Raw genomic sequence first — 20692 nt, forward strand, 5'->3', positions numbered from 1 at the left:
ATTATTTGCTTCTGTCATGTCAGTCAAAATGAACTAAACTTGTAAATGCTGAATAGTCATTCCATATAAAACTAACAGTCCTCATTTCATTACTTGAGTCATTACATACACAAATGTTGAACTAGTTGTCAAAATCTGTCTAGTAAGCTAATTTTATATAAAAAAAAATCTTTATTTTCCTGAAAATGTCTTAAAAATAAACAGTTTCATTAATGATTTACAGACCTGTGTGTGTTGTAGGTTCAGTTCCAATATGTTCTGCAATATGGTTTACAGTTGTGCACAGCTCTACCCAAAGAAAGTTTGTTTGTTGTAAATAAGAGTGCATTTATTTTTTTGCACAATGCTGTGAATAAATTAGAATTGCAAAAAGCAAATGCAGTAAAAATGTGAAACATACATATTCAGTGTCTTGTACTCAGATATAAAAATAAAGTACTGCCTGATGATTTATCTGATTCACATATTGACATTTATAGATAGATGGATGGTGGGTGGGTGGGTGGGTGGGTGAGTGGGTGGATGGATGGATGGACGGACGGATGGATGGATGGACGGACGGACGGACGGACAGACAGATAGACAGACGGATAGAAGAATGGATGGATAGATAGATAGATAGATAGATAGATAGATAGATAGATAGATAGATAGATAGATAGATAGATAGATAGATAGATAGATAGATAGATAGATAGATAGATAGATAGATAGATAGATAGATAGACAGACAGACAGATAGATAGATAGATAGATAGAAGGATGGACGGACGGACGGGTGAGTGGATGGACAGACAGATAGAAAGAAATTTTTAGAGGACACATTTGTACATAAAGTACATTGTGTTACATTGGTAATAGGTTAAGTGACCTCTAAATATAAAATATAAATTTATAAATTATAATATTAATATAAATTTAAAATATGTTGTAATACTTTTCCACTTACAGTATATTTAATTTTCAATAAACTACAATTGAAAAAAGCTCCTGGATGCTTTTGATTTGTGTTCGTTATACGTGTGTGTGTGTGTGTGTGTGTGTGTGTGTGTGTGTGTGTGTGTGTGTGTGTGTGTGTGTGTGTGTGCGTGTGTGTGTATGTGTGTATGTATGTGTGTGTATATTTGGGTAGTTCAATTTCAAATAAATAAAATGCTATTTCTTATTCATTTTACTTCAAAGACATGATTTACTTTAAAATTTTTACAATAAATATTTCTAATAATGCAAAAAACCTTTAAGAATTGATTTATTTTGTGTTTAGTTTGTGCATATGCATACGATTGGTCATATTAATTGTTAATATTTCAGTCTATTTATACATTGAAATATTCACAATAAAATGTAAATATATAGAATTAATGAGATGTATAAAGTAAACAAACAAAAAATATTCAGGCAATCGCAATAAACATATTGAAATTTAATATTCTATTAGCTATTATATCTACAATAAGGTACAATAGCAAGGAGATATATAATATTACACACGTGACGATATACAGCCATATCGTTCTGCTATGAGTGTGATTTTGCATTGATACAACAGTTCAACGGCATAATAGTGTATATAAAAATAAAATAAACAGAGTCTCAGAAATCCTTTTGTAAGAGGAACTACTTTCTTCCGCCTTTTATACACATCTGCAGCTGATGTCAGAACAGCAGAATTCGTTGCTAGTTAACGTCACTTTAGAGCTAGTATTTGAATGATTCTCTAGCGTAATGAGAGAGAGAGGTTGATTTAGAAAGAATAGTTGATCAGCTGTAGTTTAAAATATGAAAAGAAAGTTTTTCTCCCTTAAGGACTTATTATGCGGTCTCTGTCGCCATCTTGTGGTGCAACCGTCTTTGCTCTGTTCAGGATGGAAAACCAATGGCCGCAGATCTTCGAAATTATAAATATTTTAAAATAGGCACTATCCTTATAAATGAACTGCATAGTTGCAATTTAAATAACTACATTCTCACCTAAAAAAACCCTCAAAAGACATTATGTTGTCGAACAGCTGCAATATCTGTCAAACTGTAGTGAGTTTATTGATCTGCTGTCACTCTATGTGAACGTAGTAATACACTAGAGTGAAAAGGCTGTATGAGTGCTGATATTGCAGAACATCCACGGCTATCAGCCAATCAGATTAGAGAACTAGACAGAACTGTTGTGTATATATTAATATTTAAGTTCTAAATATCTCTTATTACCTTTCAGAAGTACATAATTACTATAGAAAACGTCTTCAGATGATTGAAAGAAAGTAAAAAAAAATTTAAATTCAACTTCAAAAAATTTTAGGCTGAATGTGTTTTTTTTTTTATTTTGTGCACTATATTGTAGTGTACACTATACTGTACTGTACATTTACTTTTTTGTCATTCAAATACATGCATTGGACAAGATTTGGAGTATTCATTATTAGCAGATTAATTAAAGAAAGAACAGCTAAACTGAAAATAGATGAATGCATCAATGTTTAATGATAAAATCTAACTGGGAGTCTTTTCATTTGATCTGAAGCTGATTGTGTGCAGCGGCACCCCAGTGCAACAGTAAATGGCAGCTCAGGGAGTCTTTCGGAATGAAATCTTATTTATACCAATGAGAGCTTATCCCGTTTGACTGACCCTGCTATGGAACTAAGCCATTGATAATACATAAGCTGCTGATAATTAAAACCGATCAGCGAGAGGAAACACCAACATTTGATTTGCATATAGTTCAAATATGTTTAATATTTCATTTAGCCATGTTAATTGCATTTAATGAAGCAAACGGCTTCAGATCAGTTGAGGTTGGCACATTTTTGTTTTATGCTTTTTTGGGGGGGACTTATTTCAATTAAAAATAGATTATGCAACCTTGCTTTTCTATCAGTATAGTGAATGACTAACAAACATTCCGAATCACCAATTAAAAACAAGAATATCAATCAACATTTTGAGAATGTTTGAAAGATTCTCTTCTGAATGTGCTTGTTAACATTTTAGTCTAATGTTGCTTAAGTTCCCACTGACTGACAGTAATTACAAAGACCAGAGCAATGTCGATTTATCCCAAAAAATCACCAATTACTTGCATAATTCATTAACATATTTATTTTGCACTGTTTATTCATGAAACAAGGCTTTTTTTTGCGTTTTCTGTAAGGATAAAAGAAGAGTGTTAATAGTGTATTTTGTACTTGCAAAGGATAGCATATCAGAATAGTGCCCCAATATGCTAGTTGATGATAGGGATGTCCCGATCAGGTTTTTTTTATTTAATTTTGAGTGTCAACCGATACCGAATAATGCAATAAAAAAAAAAAAAAAATATCCGATACTGCAATAATACATAAAAAAAAAACAAAGAGTGAAAAAACAGATCCAGGATTTTCCTTTTTTATTTTTATTTAATTGACCTTTTTTAACATTCAACTACTCTGTTAACAAACAGAGCACTTCTGTCAAGCGGCTTGAACAATTAAGTAATATTTAACTCCAATTCTTTGTTTTTGGATTTTAGTGCAACAGTAAATATAAAAAGAAAACTTTTATAAAAACAAATAACATCTCAACTTAAAACACCCCGCAGACAATCCCAAGTTTACATATCTCACAGTTTGCTATGGCAATGTTGTCATCATCAACTTTATAATATCTCCTGAGCGCAGACATACTTGCACTTTCTGCTTAAGCTGCTTTTGTGTTCTGCCGCACACGTTTCTGTTTCTGTGTGAAGTCAAGAAAGAGGCCTTACTCTGTGCCACCGCATGACTATAGATGCGTTAAAAAAAATTAAGAATATATATATATATTTATACAACAGTTCTGTCTGGTTCTCAAATCTGATTGGCTGATAGACGTGATATTCATTCATTCATTCATTTTCTTTTTGGCCTAGTCCCTTTATTAATCCGGGGTCGCCACAGCGGAATGAACCGCCAACTTATCCAGCAAGTTTTTACACAGCAATGCCCTTCCAGCCGCAACCCATCTCTGGGAAACATCCACACACACACATTCACACACACACACACTCATACACTACTGACAATTTAGCCTACCCAATTCACCTGTACCATATGTCTTTGGACTGTGGGGGAAACCGGAGCCCCCGGAGGAAACCCACACGAAGGCAAGGAGAATATGCAAACTCCATAGAGAAACACCAACTGAGCCGAGGTTCGAACCAGCAACCCAGCGACCTTCTTGCTGTGAGGCGACAGCACTACCTACTGCGCCACTGCCTCGCCTAGCCGTGATATATTTAAGTAATATCAGCACCCGTACAGCCTCTTTACCCTTTGTGTATTACTCCGATGAGTGAGTTTGAGCCACTTGTACATTAAGGTAGCATTCAGAAAAAACAAAACACCAGCAAAGAAACTCGACACAGAGGAACATAAACACCTCGTTGCCAGCTAGTGTTTCTAAAGTATTATTGCAGATCTACACAAACAGTGTGCAGATGTAAATGCACGACAACAAGGAAGGCTTACGACGTGGGTCACGCCGATCACTCAAAGTATAAACCAGGCTTTAGTCTGAAATTTACTTCATTAAGGTCTTAAAAAGTCTTAAATTTGACTTTGTGAAAACAGCAGAAACCCTGAAGATCATTCAAATAGGCAAATTGTGGTGAGATTAGTTGTATTAAATCATCTCTTGGGCATTTTATGCTGACACTTTTAAGGAGACACATTCTGGGAACACTAGAACATAAACTGATATCTTATGAAAACAATATGACCCTTTTAATCACTGTTACTTACTATTTCAGGATCAAGAAGAGCAGGCCTACTTTGCTGTGTTTGATGGTCACGGCGGGGTGGACGCTGCCAACTACGCCGCCAATCACCTGCATGTTAATCTGGTCAGGCAAGAAATGTTCAGCCAGGACGCAGGAGAAGCCTTGTGTCACTCCTTCAAACTGACCGATGAGAGATTCATCAAAAAAGCAAAAAGCGAGGTGAGTTTGTGCCCTCCCAAAGCCCTGTTAGGCATCAAGATGCAAGGAAGCTTTTGTTTGTACTGACCAGGTCTGCATGTGTCTGGAACAGAACCTGCGCTGTGGCACCACAGGGGTCGTGACTTTTCTGAGGGGTCGCACGCTGTACGTGACCTGGCTGGGAGATTCACAGGTCATGATGGTGAAGAGAGGTCAACCGGTGGAGCTGATGAAGCCACACAAACCTGACAGAGAGGTGAAAAAGCATTATTATTATTAGTATCATTATTAGTTGAAGGGCGGCACGGTGGCTCAGTGGTTAGCAGCGTCACCTCACAGCAAGAATGTTGCTGTTTCGAGCCTCGGCTAGGTCAATTGGCATTTCTGTTTGGAGTTTGCATGTTCTCCCCATGTTGGCGTGGGTTTCCTCCGGATGCTCCAGTTTCCCCCACAGTCCAAAGACATGCGCTACAGGTGAATTGGATTAACTAAATTGGCCGTAATGTGTGAGTGTGTGTGTGAATGTAAGAGTTTATGGGTGTTTCCCAGTACTGGGTTGCGGCTGGAAGGGCATCCGCTGCATAAAACATATGTTGGAATAGTTGGCGATTCATTTCGCTGTGGCGACCGCTGATTAATCAGAGATGAAGGAAAATAAATTAATGATTATTAGTTGAATTTAAATAAAACTGCCATGTAATATTTTAGAGTATTGTTTTTTTACTGACTTGTTGATCAACTAAATACAACATTTAAAACAAATTTAGTGTCCCAAATATTTTGTTTTGTACATAGAAATTAAATAATAAATACAGTTGAAGTCTGAATTATCAGTGCTCCTGAATTATTAGCTCCCCTGTGTATTTTTCCCAAAATTTCTGTTTAACAAAAAGATTTGTTTAACACATTTCTAAACCTAATAGTTTTAACTAGAACCTAAAGTTCGTTGACGAACTTTGATGTTGGCTTAAGAAAGACAATGTGACTGCGCTAGGACTGGGAATTGCAGATGGTAGGTATCATAGCGGTTGCTAAGTGGTTGCTAGGCAGTTGCTAAAATGTTTATGGCATTGCTAGGTGGTTGCTAAGCAGTTGCTGATGTAAATTGGGTTGCTAAATGGCAACCCTCATTTACATGCTTTATCAAATCCTAATACTTAGTAAGCATTTCTAGCATATAATATTGCACTTAGATAATCATTAATAGCATGTAGCTAGTCGTTATTAGCATTTGGCTAATCACTGTTACCATGCATAGTACACATGAAGTCCCATTTTGGAAGCTAGCATGAGTCAAACGAGCCGATACCCAGGTCCCTACGATGTTCTGATGTAGAGATATTGCTGTTTTTAATGGTTGCTAGGTCTGTTTTGTTGCTATGCGGACAATTAACAGCTTAGCGATGATACATCACAGCTTCTTGCTAATATGAGTTATTCAACCAGTTAAAAACTGGACTTAGACGTTATGTAAAAATAGGCAGCCATAATTTATTGAAAATATAATGCTTAGTAAGTGTGAAAGAGATTCGTGCAAAAAAATGTGGACTTTAAGTAAAAAACAGCTTGACATATTTTTACAAATATCATGCTAAAAAATATATTTATTGGAAAACTATAAGTCTGATAAACCTGAAAAAATAAAGCAACAAAATCTAACTAGATAATTTTCAAGATACTGGTATTCAGCTTCAAGTGCAATTTAAAGGCTTAACTAGGTTAACTAGGCAGGTTAGGGTAAATAGGCAAAGGTTTTGTATACTGATGGTTTGTTCTGTAGACTATCAAAAAATATAGCTTAAAAGGGCTAATAATACTGACCTTAAAATTGTTAAAAAAATTAAAAACTGCTTTTATTCTAGCCGAAATAAAACAAATAAGACTTTCTCAGAAGAAAAAATATTAAAGCAAATACTGCGAAAAATTTGAAAAAGAAAAAAATGTATGTGGGCTAATAATATTGATGTCAACTGTATACGTTTGTGGCCAGATAACTTTAAAGGAAGCTTTTACTTTCAATTATTATGAAGGCAGTAACTTAATCAAAACTGAACAAGACATTAGTAAATTACAAAAAGATTTCTTCTACATAAACACTGTTTCTTTGACTTTTCTAGTCATAAAAAAGTGCAAGTTTCGATAACATTAAACACTGACGATAATTTAAAAATATATATTTCTTGAGCACCAAATCAGCATAATAGAAAGATTTCTGATCATGCGTCACAGAGAAAATGACTAGTGAGAATTTAGCATCACAGCAATAAATTCATTCATTTATTTTCCTTCAGCTTAGTCCCTTTATTTATCAGGGGTCACCACAGCGGAATGAACCGCCAACTTATCCAGTATATGTTTTACACAGTGTATGCCCTCCCAGCTGCGACCCCGTACTGGGAAACATTCATACGTTCCACATCCATACACTCTTATTCACACTCATACACTACAGCCAATTTAATTTATTCAATTCACCTATAGCGCATGTCTTTGGACTGTGGGGGAAACTGGAGCACCTGGAGGAAACCCATGAGAACATGCAAACTCCACACAGAAATGCTAACTGACCCAGCCGGGCTTAAATCAGCGACCTTCTTAAAAGTGCTAAGCACTAAGCCATATTTTAAATTGTTCATTTTCACAATATTACTCTTTACTGTGTTTCTGATTGATTAATTAGCATTATTAAGCATCAAAGACCTTAAAAAAACAAATTCCTATATAGCAGTTAAATATTATAGTAAACATATATAAGTACACCCCTCACAAATCTCTCATTTAGAATTAACAGAGCTAAACCCCATACAATCAAAGCATGGTCCGATTTTATTGAGAAGTTTCTTATATAATAACTAGTTAATTCTCACCCCAGAGCTTTTCTTTTTCTGTGTATTGTTATTCATTTATTATTTTATTGTCTTTATTTTAATATTATATAATATAATATATATATAATATATAATATTATTTGTAATTTCTTTATGTATTTTCATTTAATGCAAACCCTGGCTTGTATATAGTTGTTGCTAGCTATGTATGCTGGCTTTGTTCTGCAATAAATAAATAATCATAAAAAAAAAAACAAATCTCTCATTTAAATTATTATTTTTATAGGAAGCTTTAAAATATTATATTTGTGCGTATAAATTAGATTAGTCAGTACTAAAGCCAAATCTGGAGCAAATCTAACAAAATAACTTACGATAACGCTCTAAATTTAATACACCCAAATTCATGTTAGGGAAAATATTTAAATTTAAGAGAAACATTTAGTTGTTTAATTTTTGTTAATTTTATTTGTTTAATAAAATTTAGCAGAAATTTTGTAGATGGTAATTCTTCTTGCAATATTTTGCATGAATTTAAATGTACAATCGTTTTCAATATTTCTAAAAATGTTCTGTGTCTAAAATATTATTTTGTTTTGTTCAAATGCACCAAAACTAAGAGATTGATAAAAATATTCATTATCAAAATAGGGTGTACTTATTTATGTTGAGCACTGTACATGCTATTGAATAAAAAACACAAACTATTACTTTTAACTTAAACAGTGGAAGAGGGTTGTTAAAAAAAAAAAAACAGTCCTATATTTCTCTGCAAATTACTTTTTCATCATAAGTCCAGCTCTTTGTGAGGGATGTCCTTTAGAAGAGCCCATTCAATCGACAAAAGTCACATGACAGCTAAGCCACGTTACATAATGTACTCCCAAGAGTGGATTTGTTGAGCTGAGTCTTTGGAGCTTTATCTATATAATGAAACTGAGTGTAAGTCACTTAGACTTCAACGCAAATTAGAGTTTCACTAATTAAGCACGAACTGAAAATGACTCTTAACCGTATTGCTTGTTTGTTTATGTGTGTGTGTGTGTGTTTTTGTAGGATGAGAAAAAGAGGATTGAGGCATTGGGCGGGTGTGTGATCTGGTTCGGCACATGGAGGGTGAATGGCAGCCTGTCTGTGTCAAGAGCCATCGGTAAGGGGTCTTTGAAATGACAATGCAATTTTTTTTTTTATAATGCCGAATTGACAGCTTTAATTGCAGCTCCATGCTCTCTACAGAGCTGCATAAATCAACTGAATAGCACTTTACACAATGCATACAATATAATGCAGATAATAGTTTCTCCTGAACAGCAGTAATTGTGCGAAAGGCATCAGCAGAGAGATTCAAAACTCCTTAAGATGCTTTTGAAAGACTTTTCTTTTGTGCTCTTGGAAGATACACACTGATTTAGATGAGATCTTTGGTAAAAGATAACCTGAAGGTCAGTGTGTGTATTTTTAGATGTACAGGCCACTGCAGAAAAAAAGAAGAAAAAAAAAACACTTTTAGAGTAATGATTGAAATCAGACTGGGTAGATTGCATTTGGTCTTAATCATATTGTTTGGGCTACTCAATGATATTGTTAAAAGCTGATAATATACTCTCCCTGGCCACTTTATTAGGTACACCTGTCCAACTGCTCGTTAACGCAAATTTCTAATCAGCCAATCACATGGCAGCAACTCAATGCGTTTAGGCATGTAGACATGATCAAGACAATCTTCGGCTGTTCAAACCGAGCATCAGAATGGGGAAGAAAGGTGATTTAAATGAATTTGAATGTTGCATGGTTGTTAGTGCCAGACGGGCTGGTCTGAGTATTTCAGAAACTGCTGATCTACTGGGATTTTCACGCATAACCATCTCTAAGGTTTACAGAGAATGAACAGATAAAGAGAAAATATCCAGTGAGTGGCTGTTCTGTGGGCGCAAATGCCTTGTTGATGCCAGAGGTGAGAGGAGAATGGCCAGACTGGTTCGAGCTGATAGAAAGGCAACAGTAACTCAAATTACCACTCATTACAACCGAGGTATGCAGAAGAGCATCTCTGACATGTCAACATGTCCAACCTTGAGACGGATGGGCTACAGCAGCAGAAGACCACACTGGGTGCCATTCCTTTGAGCTAAAAACAGGAAACTGAGGCTACAATTCACACATGCTCACCAAAATTGGACAATAGAAGATTGAAAAAACGTTGCCTGGTCTGATGAGACTCGATTTCTGCTGCAACATTCGGATGATAGGGTCAGAATTTGGCATCAATAACATAAAAACATGGATCCATCCTGCTTTATATTAACAGTTCAGGCTGGGGGTGGTGGTTTAATGGTGTGGAGAACATTTTCTTGGCAAACTTTGGGCCCATTAGTACCAATTGAGCATCGTGTCAACACCACACCCTATCTGAGTTTTGTTGCTGACCATGTCCATCTCTTTATGACCACAGTGTACCCATCTTCTGATGGCTACTTCCAGCAGGATAACACGCCATGTCATAAAGCGCAAATCATCTCAGACTGGTTTCTTGATCATGTCAATGAGTTCACTCTACTTAAATGGCCTCCACAGTCACCAGAGCTCAATCCAATAGAGCACCTTTGGGATGTGGTGAAACGGGAGATTCGCATCATGGATGTGCAGCCGACAAATCTGTAGCAACTGCGTGATGCTATCATATCAATTTGGACCAAAATCTCAGGATTATTTCCAGTACCTTGTTGAATCTGTACCACGAAGGATTAGGGCAGTTCTGAAGGCAAAAGAGGGTCCAACCCGGTACTAGTAAGATGTACCTATTAAAGTGGCCGGTGAGTGTATATTGTATCAATACAGTTTGAGTAAATGCTGGGTTGTTGTGACCTAACACTGGATCAAATATTAGGTTAGCCAATGTTTTTGAAAAGGTTAAACTTTTGAAGTGAATGAAGTAAACATCTTGCATTACTGATAATGATTAATCAATAAAGTGATTGCTAATTTAATTGATTTGTTTTAATCCCAGCTTCACCACCTCATTAAATTATGGATACAGTAGCAGTGTACAGTATTTACCTTAAATAGTGTAAGATTATGGTTTGTGGCCTAATGAGCAATGCTGTAATAAAAAAGGTTGACCTCCAGGAAAAACTCCTTAGCCAGTTTTCCCATGACTTTCAGCATAGGAACCGTTTCACTCCCTAAACGGTGATGGCTAATCTGTCAGATAATCCGATCAGTCTAGCGTTTAATTCCCTTAAAGCTCTTGATTCATAAATAGTACAAGTGAGCCCAATTCTGCCACAGCCTAGGCAACTGGTGCTACAAATGTCCGAGCCATATTTCACTCCAAAATTAAACAAATAAGAAACTATTGTACCACCTTTTTACTTATTCATTATTTTTTATGACAATTATGTGTTTGTTGTTTATTGAGATTCTACAAAATGTACACAATGGGAAAATGTGTAGAAATTTTATATAAATTAAAAAAACATTCATGATTAATTTATGGTACAAATATTTATGAAGATGTACAGCATGTTTTTTTTTCTGGGAATAACATTTTTTAAGGGGCTGTTGACATGGAATTGAACCAGATTTTGGTAAAAACCCAAACAATACAAAGATAAACAACCCAGGCTCATTCTGAATACGTAGTCCCGTGGACGTTTCTAGAGACCGCGAAATACGTACGTAAAGTAAGACAAAAACAGAATCCAAAAAATAAAGCGAACGAGTTCATAACAGGGTGAGAACGCGGTGAAATCCAAAAACAAGGTAAAATTTTTTTTTTTAAAACAGACGAGGGTTTTTCTTTTTCTAGACAGCTTTTCTAAATTGTTGCTCGGGTTTAGAGAAGTGAGCGGGTGGGCGGGTCAATCTGTAAAACTGGTTGGGCTCAGGGAAGGGTGGGTTTAGCCGATTGGCCAGTCGCGCAGTCAATCATTCGGTCAGTCAGACAGCGGCCTCTGGTGGGTTGACCCGAGAACAGCGCGGGCGCGAACGGCACTCGCGAGAGACGTTTGAGATACGAAAACGCGCACACAGCAGCCTCTCGCGGATTCCAGGACGTATTTCGTGGTCTCCAGAAACGTCCGCTGGACTCTGTTTTCAGAATGAGCCTGGGTTGAAGATAAAACAAAAAAGACTGAAAAATGAGTTTTGTGTTGTAACAATGAAATGACACAAAAAGAAAGAACTGAACTGCTGAAATGTATTTAATAATATTTATTAAAGGCTTTTTTTGGTGACGGCAACAGGCTGCCTCTTCTATGGAGAATGAAGTGACATGCATTGTTCATGTGTGATTCTTTTCACAGATTTCCACAGAGTGTAAAATCTTAATGGTTCTGTGGGTCTCGTTTATCAAATCTGAGCTTTATTTTGTATTTTCTATTGGGTTCAAGTCAGGTGATAGGCAGGGCCATTCAACAGCTTGATTTTCTTTCTCTGAAAGCATGTGAGAGTTTCCTTGGCTGTGTTTTGGATCATTGACTTGCTGAAATGTCCACCCTGGTTTCTTCTTCATCATCCTGCCAATGTATATGTTGGACTGAAGCAGCTAATATTCATTTACAATGAGGAATCGCAGAGGGTTGCTGCTGGCCTTCACTGCCTTTCTACACCTTCCTTTCTTCATGTGTTCAATACTTTTTTCCTGTGTCATTTCATTTTATTACACATAACATCATTTTTAAACTAATTAGATTTGTTTTCTTTGCATATATATGGATTTCTTTGGTTGTTACCAACATCTGGGGAAAATTTCAAGTCAACAGCACCTTTACAAATATGTTTTCTGAGAAAAATGATGACATGTAATACTTATTTTCCCCGCTGTATATATTGGATAATGTAGATTAGCTGATGTAAATTTTGTTATTGGTTTCACTTATTTACATTGAGTTAATTGTTGTATTTACAGTGATTTTTTGGTCTGTTTGTTCAGGTGATTCAGAACACAAGCCCTACATCTGTGGCGATGCTGACTGCAGCACCTTCAACCTGGACGGCAGCGAGGACTACTTGATCCTGGCCTGCGACGGCTTCTACGACACAGTGAACCCAGAAGAAGCCGTCCGAGTGGTGAGCGACCACTTGCAGGAGAACAACGGGGACACCGCCATGGTGGCCCACAAGCTGGTGGCCTCAGCCCGAGATGCGGGGTCCAGTGACAACATCACGGTAATCGTAGTGTTCCTCAGAGACCCCCGTTTGCCTCCGCCCTCAGATGAGCCTGAGGAGCAGCAGGATGAGGGGCCATTGGAGGACGCAGGAGAGGAGGAAGAAGAGGAAGAAGCAGTGGATGCTTTGCAGAGTGAATTGGTGTGTCAAGATGGAGGTGCGGAGAATGGAGGAAAGAACCGGGGCGGCTGGCCTCTCCAGCAGTGCTCAGCGCCAGCTGACCTGGCCTACGAAGACCGCATGGATTCATTCACGGACAGAACAAGTCTGAGCATCACAGGGCCGGATGTGCATGCAGAGACTGGTTGCTTCAGGATCCCAGCTTCATCTGGCCTGCCCCCAACCAGAACCGTCACGCCAGACCTCATTCCCTCCAACAGCAGGGCCGGCGCTGCCTGGCGTCCTTACCAAGAGGACGACCCTTCTGGGTACAGGCAAAAACCCCAGCCTAAACCTAGAGTGCCCTCCTACATGCAGACCACCTCAGATGGACAATTGCTGGAGGTGGCTGCGCTCTTCTCTCAGGAGGGCCGCAAGAAGAGGCGGCTGGACGTCCTGCCGCTGAGGAGGGAATCACAGCGCCTGACCCGGAGGGCCAGGGAAAGCCACGGTCCTCTGAGCTGCTTCCCTAGTGTGCCCTATCCTCTGCGCTCCTCAGAGAGGAAGCCCGGGATAGCCTTTCCTCATGTAACCCATAGCAAAAGGGTCTAATCGACATCTTCCTTGCCCCATCATCACGCCCTACATTCTTGAAGCTAACACCCTCCTGTGGTGGACGTACACATGCATATATTCACACTCTGTTCCAAAACCCAGTGAGTAACCTTTATAGACAGCATTTTAAAAGGCCACTCATTTTGGATTGGTTTGAAGGCAGTATTTGCATGCATCTTTAATGAAGAAGGAGACAATCTTGGCTCAATAGAAACGTTCGGCAAAACTTGTAATATAATTACAACTATTTGAAATATTATTTGTTTGTTTTGTATATATTTATGGTTATCAGAGAATATGCGCGGCCATATTTAAAGTTATTCTGTGAAATTTCACAAAGAATCCAGTCATCGTTGAGTCATCAGGGGGGCAAACAAGTTCACCATGCAAATTTCGCTCATGTCCAAGCTTATGCAAATTTGCCAAGCTGACCATAGTAAAAGCTACTTGATGACTTTTGAGCAAGTTGTTCTTTACACAGTACATCTAAATACTAATAACAACGTACAGTGAGCTTTTATGCATCTATACAGTCAATTAAATTTTGAGGCTGACAATCCAGTCCATAAGTATTCACAGGATTTGTGTATTTATCATGCAGGTTTTCTTTGTGTTTATTTGCACACAAGAATCTGATTTGACAGTGATGTCATCCCTGCAGTACTTAGAAATTCTGAAATTTCACCAATGAGACTGCATCTAATCTTATTCCTAAACCACTTAGTTAGATGCTGACAACAACCCCTACAGAAATTATGCCTTTTGCCATTTAAAATGTGTTGCTCCCTAAGTAGACTGTCCAAATGAGTCACTATTGAGGAATCTAAATGTTGTTACCTATATAGGGCTCACTTGCTTTTGGAACAGAAACGCACAGTCAAACATACCACACTGCATTAACGCTTCCACTTTCGTCTTATAAGAGCCAGCCTATCAGAATCCACCATCACTCTTAACCAGCTTCCTCTTCATCCTCATCATCTCTCTGGTCCAGAGTGTTTACACTACCCTAACACTATCCAATCATAACTGAAGTTCCACACAAACCCAATGTAAAAGCAAGCAACTGATTGCAGTCAGCAGATCTCAAATCTGGTTCTAAAAGTAAGAGACATGATACAGCTCCTGGTTAAAAAAAGCCATGTTCACACACTACACCTTAAGAGAATCCTATTCAGAATCACCTCACAGATCTACTATTTATTTTTTTCCTTCATTTACTTACTATATGAACTGGTTACTCTAGTGCAGGGGTGTCCAAACTCGGTCCTGGAGGGTCAATGTTCTGCAGATTTTAGCTGGAACTTACCTCAACATACTTGCAAGGATGTTTCTAGAAAGCCTAGTAAGAGCTTGATTAGCTAGCCCAGGTGTATCTGATTGATGTTGAAGCTAAACTTTGCAGGACACCGGCCCTCCAGGACCGAGTTTGGGCACTCCTGCTATAAATTGCAGGTTAAGATTCAGGCATCATTATGATCTGACTGCTTATTCATTAAAATGAGTGGGATCATATTCATTTGTGTGTTTATGTTTATAGCACACATAATGTTTGTGCTGTTTATGACCTTGTGTTTAATCTTGTTACGTCTGTAAGATGTCTCCATTTATCTAAATGGCACTTTCCACAAATAGGTAATAATTTGGTCTCCTTTATTTGACTTTTAATGTCTATTTTATGTTTTCTGCTGGGAAACAAATAAATCTAAATAAAATGAGGCTCTGTTTTTGTAATCTAATTGTGGAAAGTGCTGGGTTGGTTTTGGGCGACTGCCACGTCAAAGCGTTTGCACATATCTCCAACCATCCTTTGATGATGCTAACTAGAAATAACCCACTGACAGACACCACCTGCTTGCTTTTCCAATCATTGCCTTGGAGAGAAACATATCAGATTCATTTTAGATGCAGTAAATATATATATATATATATTCCACACATAATCCGTTTTAAAACCAAAGAAGAAAAGGTCTGAGTATTTATAAAGGGGCACAAAACCATCTCTAGGCAGCGCTACAGATACAACCTACAAAAAAGCTTGACATTCATAGTCTGAATTTAAAAACGAATAGGTCCGGCCAAATATTGTTGGGTTGTTCAGTTGGATGAAGCTATTGTAATTGTCAGATCTAAGCTTGCATAGGATGCAAATGTAGCCTGAACGGTTTGCTCGACAACATAATAAGCTAGACATAGTTTAAAGTGCCCCTCAGGTGTTGAGGACATGGATGGTTGGGTTTCAGCAGCACAATGTGTGCCTTTAATATCTTCAACATAGGCCTGTTTTGGACAGGATTGCATGATCTGATCTCTCTACTAGTTTCCACACACCTAAGATTAGAACCAGATTTGTCATGTACATTTTTACGATCTTTACCAGACTTTGTTTTGAGAGAGGGAATTTAGTACATTTGGTACACTGGGGAATACAGAGAGGGACTTGGTTTACGAATGTAAAGTATTATCCGTCTCTCAGTCACTAATAATACGGCATGATGTTTAGACGTAACATGCTTTGGACAATGAGTTAAAAACAATCATCTGGACAAATTTAAAGGGATAGCTCACCCAAAAATGACACTTCAATCTTGTTTGTTACCATTCACTTCTAGTGTATGCAGCAGACGAAAGAAATAGATAAAACATATATTGAATGATTTACAGAAGAAAGTCATTGAAGCTTTGAAATGGCATGGTGTGAGAATTATCATGTTTGGGTGAACAGCAATCCTTGTGCTCTATTGATCCAGCCGATTTGAATGTTATGACTTGATTGAAAGGGCATTATCAGTGGTTATCAGCTGATAGATATGGGTCAGTAGGGGTCTTCTGCGCCTACTAGTAGGCTCCGAAGGCTGTTATCATCCAACCACATAGCTAATCAGCTATAGATCACATATAGCTGTAGCCAGAAGTTAACAAGAATTATTTATATTGCTTATTAAATTTCCCATTTATTGTATTTTATAAACGTCTACCCCAACCCCAACCATCACAGTAATGTAAATACAGATCTGGATCTGGAGTCTTGTCTATTAATACAGCTGATTAACCATGTGGATGGATAATAACAGCCTACTAGTAGGCGCAGAAGGCCCCTACTGGCCCATATTTATTGGCTGATAATCACTAATAATGCCCATTCAATCAAGTGATAACATTCGAAGCGGGTGATTGATCAAGTTTCACCAATTATCCCAGCAAATAATTGACTAATTTAATTTTTTAAATCATGTGCGCAACTTGAGAGCCCTAAAGTGAAATGACAGAAACTTCAAGAACAGATTGGCTTGATATTATTTCAAATTAAATTAGGCCAAAACAAGCTAATTTCAAGAGTTCTGCCTCATTCACACTAGCAGCGACTTTGTAGTTGCCCATCATTCTGGGGTGCGTTTCCCAAACAACAACGTAACTCATGGCTGAACTATCATAGTGTGATGCATCATTTGGGAAAAGAACGATGTAGTGACCAGCGTTTCTTCAAAATTGTGGTTTCTCTGTCGCAGATCCGTCGTTTGAACAACATTAGTTACACCGTAAAACGCCCATATATATGCTCTAAATGGGCCAGAGTAACAGCTTCCTTAGAGATAAAACAAACAAACTTTTTGTGCAAATTATATTGTTTCACACGCACACACACATTTATTTATTTTTTAAAATCCAATATAAGGCTAGTTTTGGTAAAAGCATGCACTCTCCATATTAACTGAAATATGTAAAAAAAATAATATGAATATTCCATATTCTATTCTGAAACACTGAATTCTGAAACCACTTACAAAAAGCTAGCACATATTCTAATCTCATATATAAATCATATAAATGGTTAATGGTTGTAATTTACAGTAGGCTATTTATTAAGATATGAAAATAATCCTACTTCATAATAAAAATTATTATTATTAGTAGTAGTATTTTTATTATTAATTTATAGTTATTAATTTATTATTATTTTAAGTAGTATATTGTTCATTCATTTATTTGCTATTTTTTTAGGTCACCTATAGCTTTTGTCATGAGCCACGGCTGTGTTCAAAATGGCATAAATGTTTTCAACGTGCACTGCGAAGGGAACGCAAATGTCAATATGAAAATCGCTAAAACTGAAGTGTAAAAATGCTTTAAAAGAAAATGACATGTAAGAGAGATGACTTTAATGCTTTTTTATCATTCCAAGTTTAAATGTGGAATGTTCTAAATGAATAGGGAATAGGGGGGATAACTAGTATTAGAACACAACCAGGAACTATGCTCCTAACTACAGCTCTAGTAGTGTAGTTGCAAGTTTACACGTTTGTGATTCAGTTTGAACGAATTACGTCTGTACCAACGAATATTGCATCCTTAGTTGGCTAACAATGGTTTTCGGAAACACACCCCTGGGTGGCAACCTGCTGCAAGCACAGCTCTCTGTAGGTCTACAGAACTAAGACTACAACTAGCATCTAATTGAGCTGAGAGAGGATCACGTAAGCTCTACTGGTGCTCCTATTGGCTGTCGTTCAAGAAAGACGCTCATCATTTGCATAAAGTTGAAGTATTCTCAACTTTGTTGCACCTCTCGCCAACAATCAGTGTTGCTAGTGTAGACGGAGGTTGCCGAAAGGAGCTCATTCTCCATTGAAATGAACAGTCACTTACCACTGGGAGTCGCTCAGACTGTGAATGAGGCTTTAGATTAACCCTAAACCCTAACAGTTTACCCCAAAACATTTTCTGTGGTATCCATCACAATGTGTTGTCACTAGAGCTTGAGTTGTATTTTACCCCACATGTAGCCTGAAGACAGCAGGGCTGTCCAAACTTGGTTCCTGGAGGGCCAGTGTCCTTCTGATTTTAGCTCCAACTTGCTTCAACACACCTGCCAAAACGTTTCTATTATAGGGGTGCCCAAACTTGGTCATGCAGGGCCAGTGTCCAGCAGATTTTAGCTCCAACTTGCCTCAACACACATGCCCGGATGTTTCTAGAAAGCCTAGTAAAAGCTCCAGGTGTGTCTGATTGGGGTTGGAGCTAAACTTTGCAGGACACCGACCCTCCTGGACTGAGTTTGGGCACACCAGTTCTAGTATATCTAGTAAGAGCTTGATTAGGTGGTTCAGGTGTGTTTGATTAGGGTTGGAGCTAAACTTGACACCGGCTCTCCAGGAGCAAGTTTGGACACCCCTGGAGTACAGGAAAATTACCACTAATCATACGAACACACATTTATATTCGCCACATATAATGATGTCATATTACCACAAACTTCGCAGCCATGATGCCAGGGGGTGGTTCTGTTCAAGATACCTGTGCTGGCCTGGTGCTTGACACAAACCACACGTTTTAACAAGCTATGCTGCAAATCCCATCCCTTCCCTCTTACGTCTATCACTAGCGGAAAGACTTGTGCCATGATCCCTGCTGTGCCATTGCACTGATCAGTCTCCATTCTTTTATCTGTTAGATGGATAATGGGCGGGGCATAAACATCCATCACTTACGAGTTTAATCACCCTCATCCGCCTCCAGCCACGAATTTCACCCAACCACACAGTGTTCTCCAATCAGAAAAGTGTCTGGAATGGGAAGTTGAACAGTCACGGTGCATTTTAACTGGAATGTACATCCAGATGCCGAATGTAAGAGGAACCCTCCAAACACGAACGAGGAGGAGCATCGATTAAATATTTCAACAACATTAAAAGACTCTCCCGAATGTATCTACACGCTCTACCGTCCACAATGAGATTCACACCCTCCTGAAAGTTTCGAAAGCACGTCTCCGGCTGTCCTGCCAGCTGTATCATGCCTCGTAAATTGCTCACCTGCACTAGAAGTGAAAGACGTTCCCTCACGGCCTTCGAAATGACCGGAGATCAATGAGTGCAGCTCACAGACTCACAACGAAGCTGTGCTGGAAATGATTTATGCAGAGTATAGATTCAAAGATAGCCTTCCCCCTCCATGAACAATCCCCCCCCACGATCAGCCCTCTAGCATCGGGGCACAAATTATATATTGGAAGTGTAGTAACTTACATATATTGTATACATGTATGTACGTATGTGTGTTTTGAGTGTGTGCGTGGGTGCGCGTAACATTTGGGATGTGTATGTGACGTCTGTCTCCTAAATGTGCTATTTTAATCACCACTGATAACTCAGATGGATACAGAAGTCTGTAATGCTTTTCAGTAACCTATGGCCCCGACCCCTTCTCGCTGAAGTACACACTTGAAAACTACTTGGAAGCGCGCGAAAGTCTAACAGATGCAGCGCTGGGCGTCTGTAATGCAGTCACAGGCTCTCGCTTATGAGTCAAAGGACCAAAGTTTTCAGACGGTTCATTTCAATGAGGAACATCTCACTTCACGTACACTTGAGCCTTGGCCCCCCGTGGACTGACTGTTAGACGCAGCGTTTCCCCTGTTAGCGATAGTTTTCTGCGTCAAGGCCGCGCGCTCTATCTTTCATGACGGTTAGCCTTCCTCACTTGCTGTCACTGCTTTTTGTCCATGTACTGCTCTTTTTCTGCTAGCAATAATGAACCTACGCAAGCCATGAGTGAAGAGAGCTCTTCAAAGGGCTTGTCTTCTCTAAAGCAAAGCTGAGGAAGGGTTTCCAGACAACTTAGTGGGGGGAAAAAAACGTATCTTAAAAAAGGAAACATGTTACTGATGGTCTTCACTGTATTCTATTAAACCTGTGTTGATGAGAAACCACTACTGTACTCCAAGAGCTTTTCTTTTTTTATAATCGGATGTGTGTCAGTTGGACAGTGGTCTGGTCAGTGCCTCATTACTTTCACCTTTTAAAAGATACCTAGGTCACATTTACACTGTCAGGTCCAATTCCGATTTGTTGCCTATATCTGATGTTTTTGCCTGTCTGTTTACATGTTCTTTTAATTGTGACCCATATACGATTCATGCATTTACACTTGCCATACACTTTACGACGTTGCGCATACATAAAGGCAGGTTCTAGCGTCTGTGCCACACTAGCCACGATGGAAGAAACTGTCTTACGCCCCATTCAAACGGGGCATCAGCTTCAATGCTTTG

The 20692-nt window shown here is 38.4% G+C and overlaps 1 protein-coding gene and 1 long non-coding RNA gene across 6 annotated transcripts in view; one reads left to right on the forward strand and one right to left on the reverse strand.

Moving 5' to 3' along the window:
• Nucleotides 1–20350, forward strand: part of ppm1e (protein phosphatase, Mg2+/Mn2+ dependent, 1E) — a 114089-nt gene extending 93739 nt beyond the window's left edge. Inside the window, exons 4-8 of one of the 5 annotated variants that reach the window (XR_012385912.1) lie at nucleotides 4763–4951; nucleotides 5043–5186; nucleotides 8815–8908; nucleotides 12692–14745; nucleotides 19094–20350. Coding sequence is in view for 2 of the 5 variants with exons in the window: in XM_073913979.1 (XP_073770080.1) it covers nucleotides 4763–4951; nucleotides 5043–5186; nucleotides 8815–8908; nucleotides 12692–13614; nucleotides 19094–19138 (1395 nt within the window). In the remaining 3 variants the exon portion in view is untranslated. 5 annotated transcript variants of the gene reach the window in all.
• LOC141376421 (uncharacterized) overlaps nucleotides 1–20692 on the reverse strand; it is a 71678-nt gene that overhangs the window by 42762 nt on the left and 8224 nt on the right. Inside the window, exons 3-4 of the long non-coding RNA XR_012386448.1 lie at nucleotides 5019–5175; nucleotides 4755–4912 (exon numbers count right to left, since the gene is read on the reverse strand). This is a non-coding gene — a long non-coding RNA (uncharacterized lncRNA). The remainder of the gene's footprint in view (nucleotides 1–4754; nucleotides 4913–5018; nucleotides 5176–20692) is intronic.

This window comes from Danio rerio, chromosome 10 (genome assembly GCF_049306965.1).
Source record: "Danio rerio strain Tuebingen ecotype United States chromosome 10, GRCz12tu, whole genome shotgun sequence".
Lineage (NCBI taxonomy): Eukaryota > Metazoa > Chordata > Actinopteri > Cypriniformes > Danionidae > Danio > Danio rerio.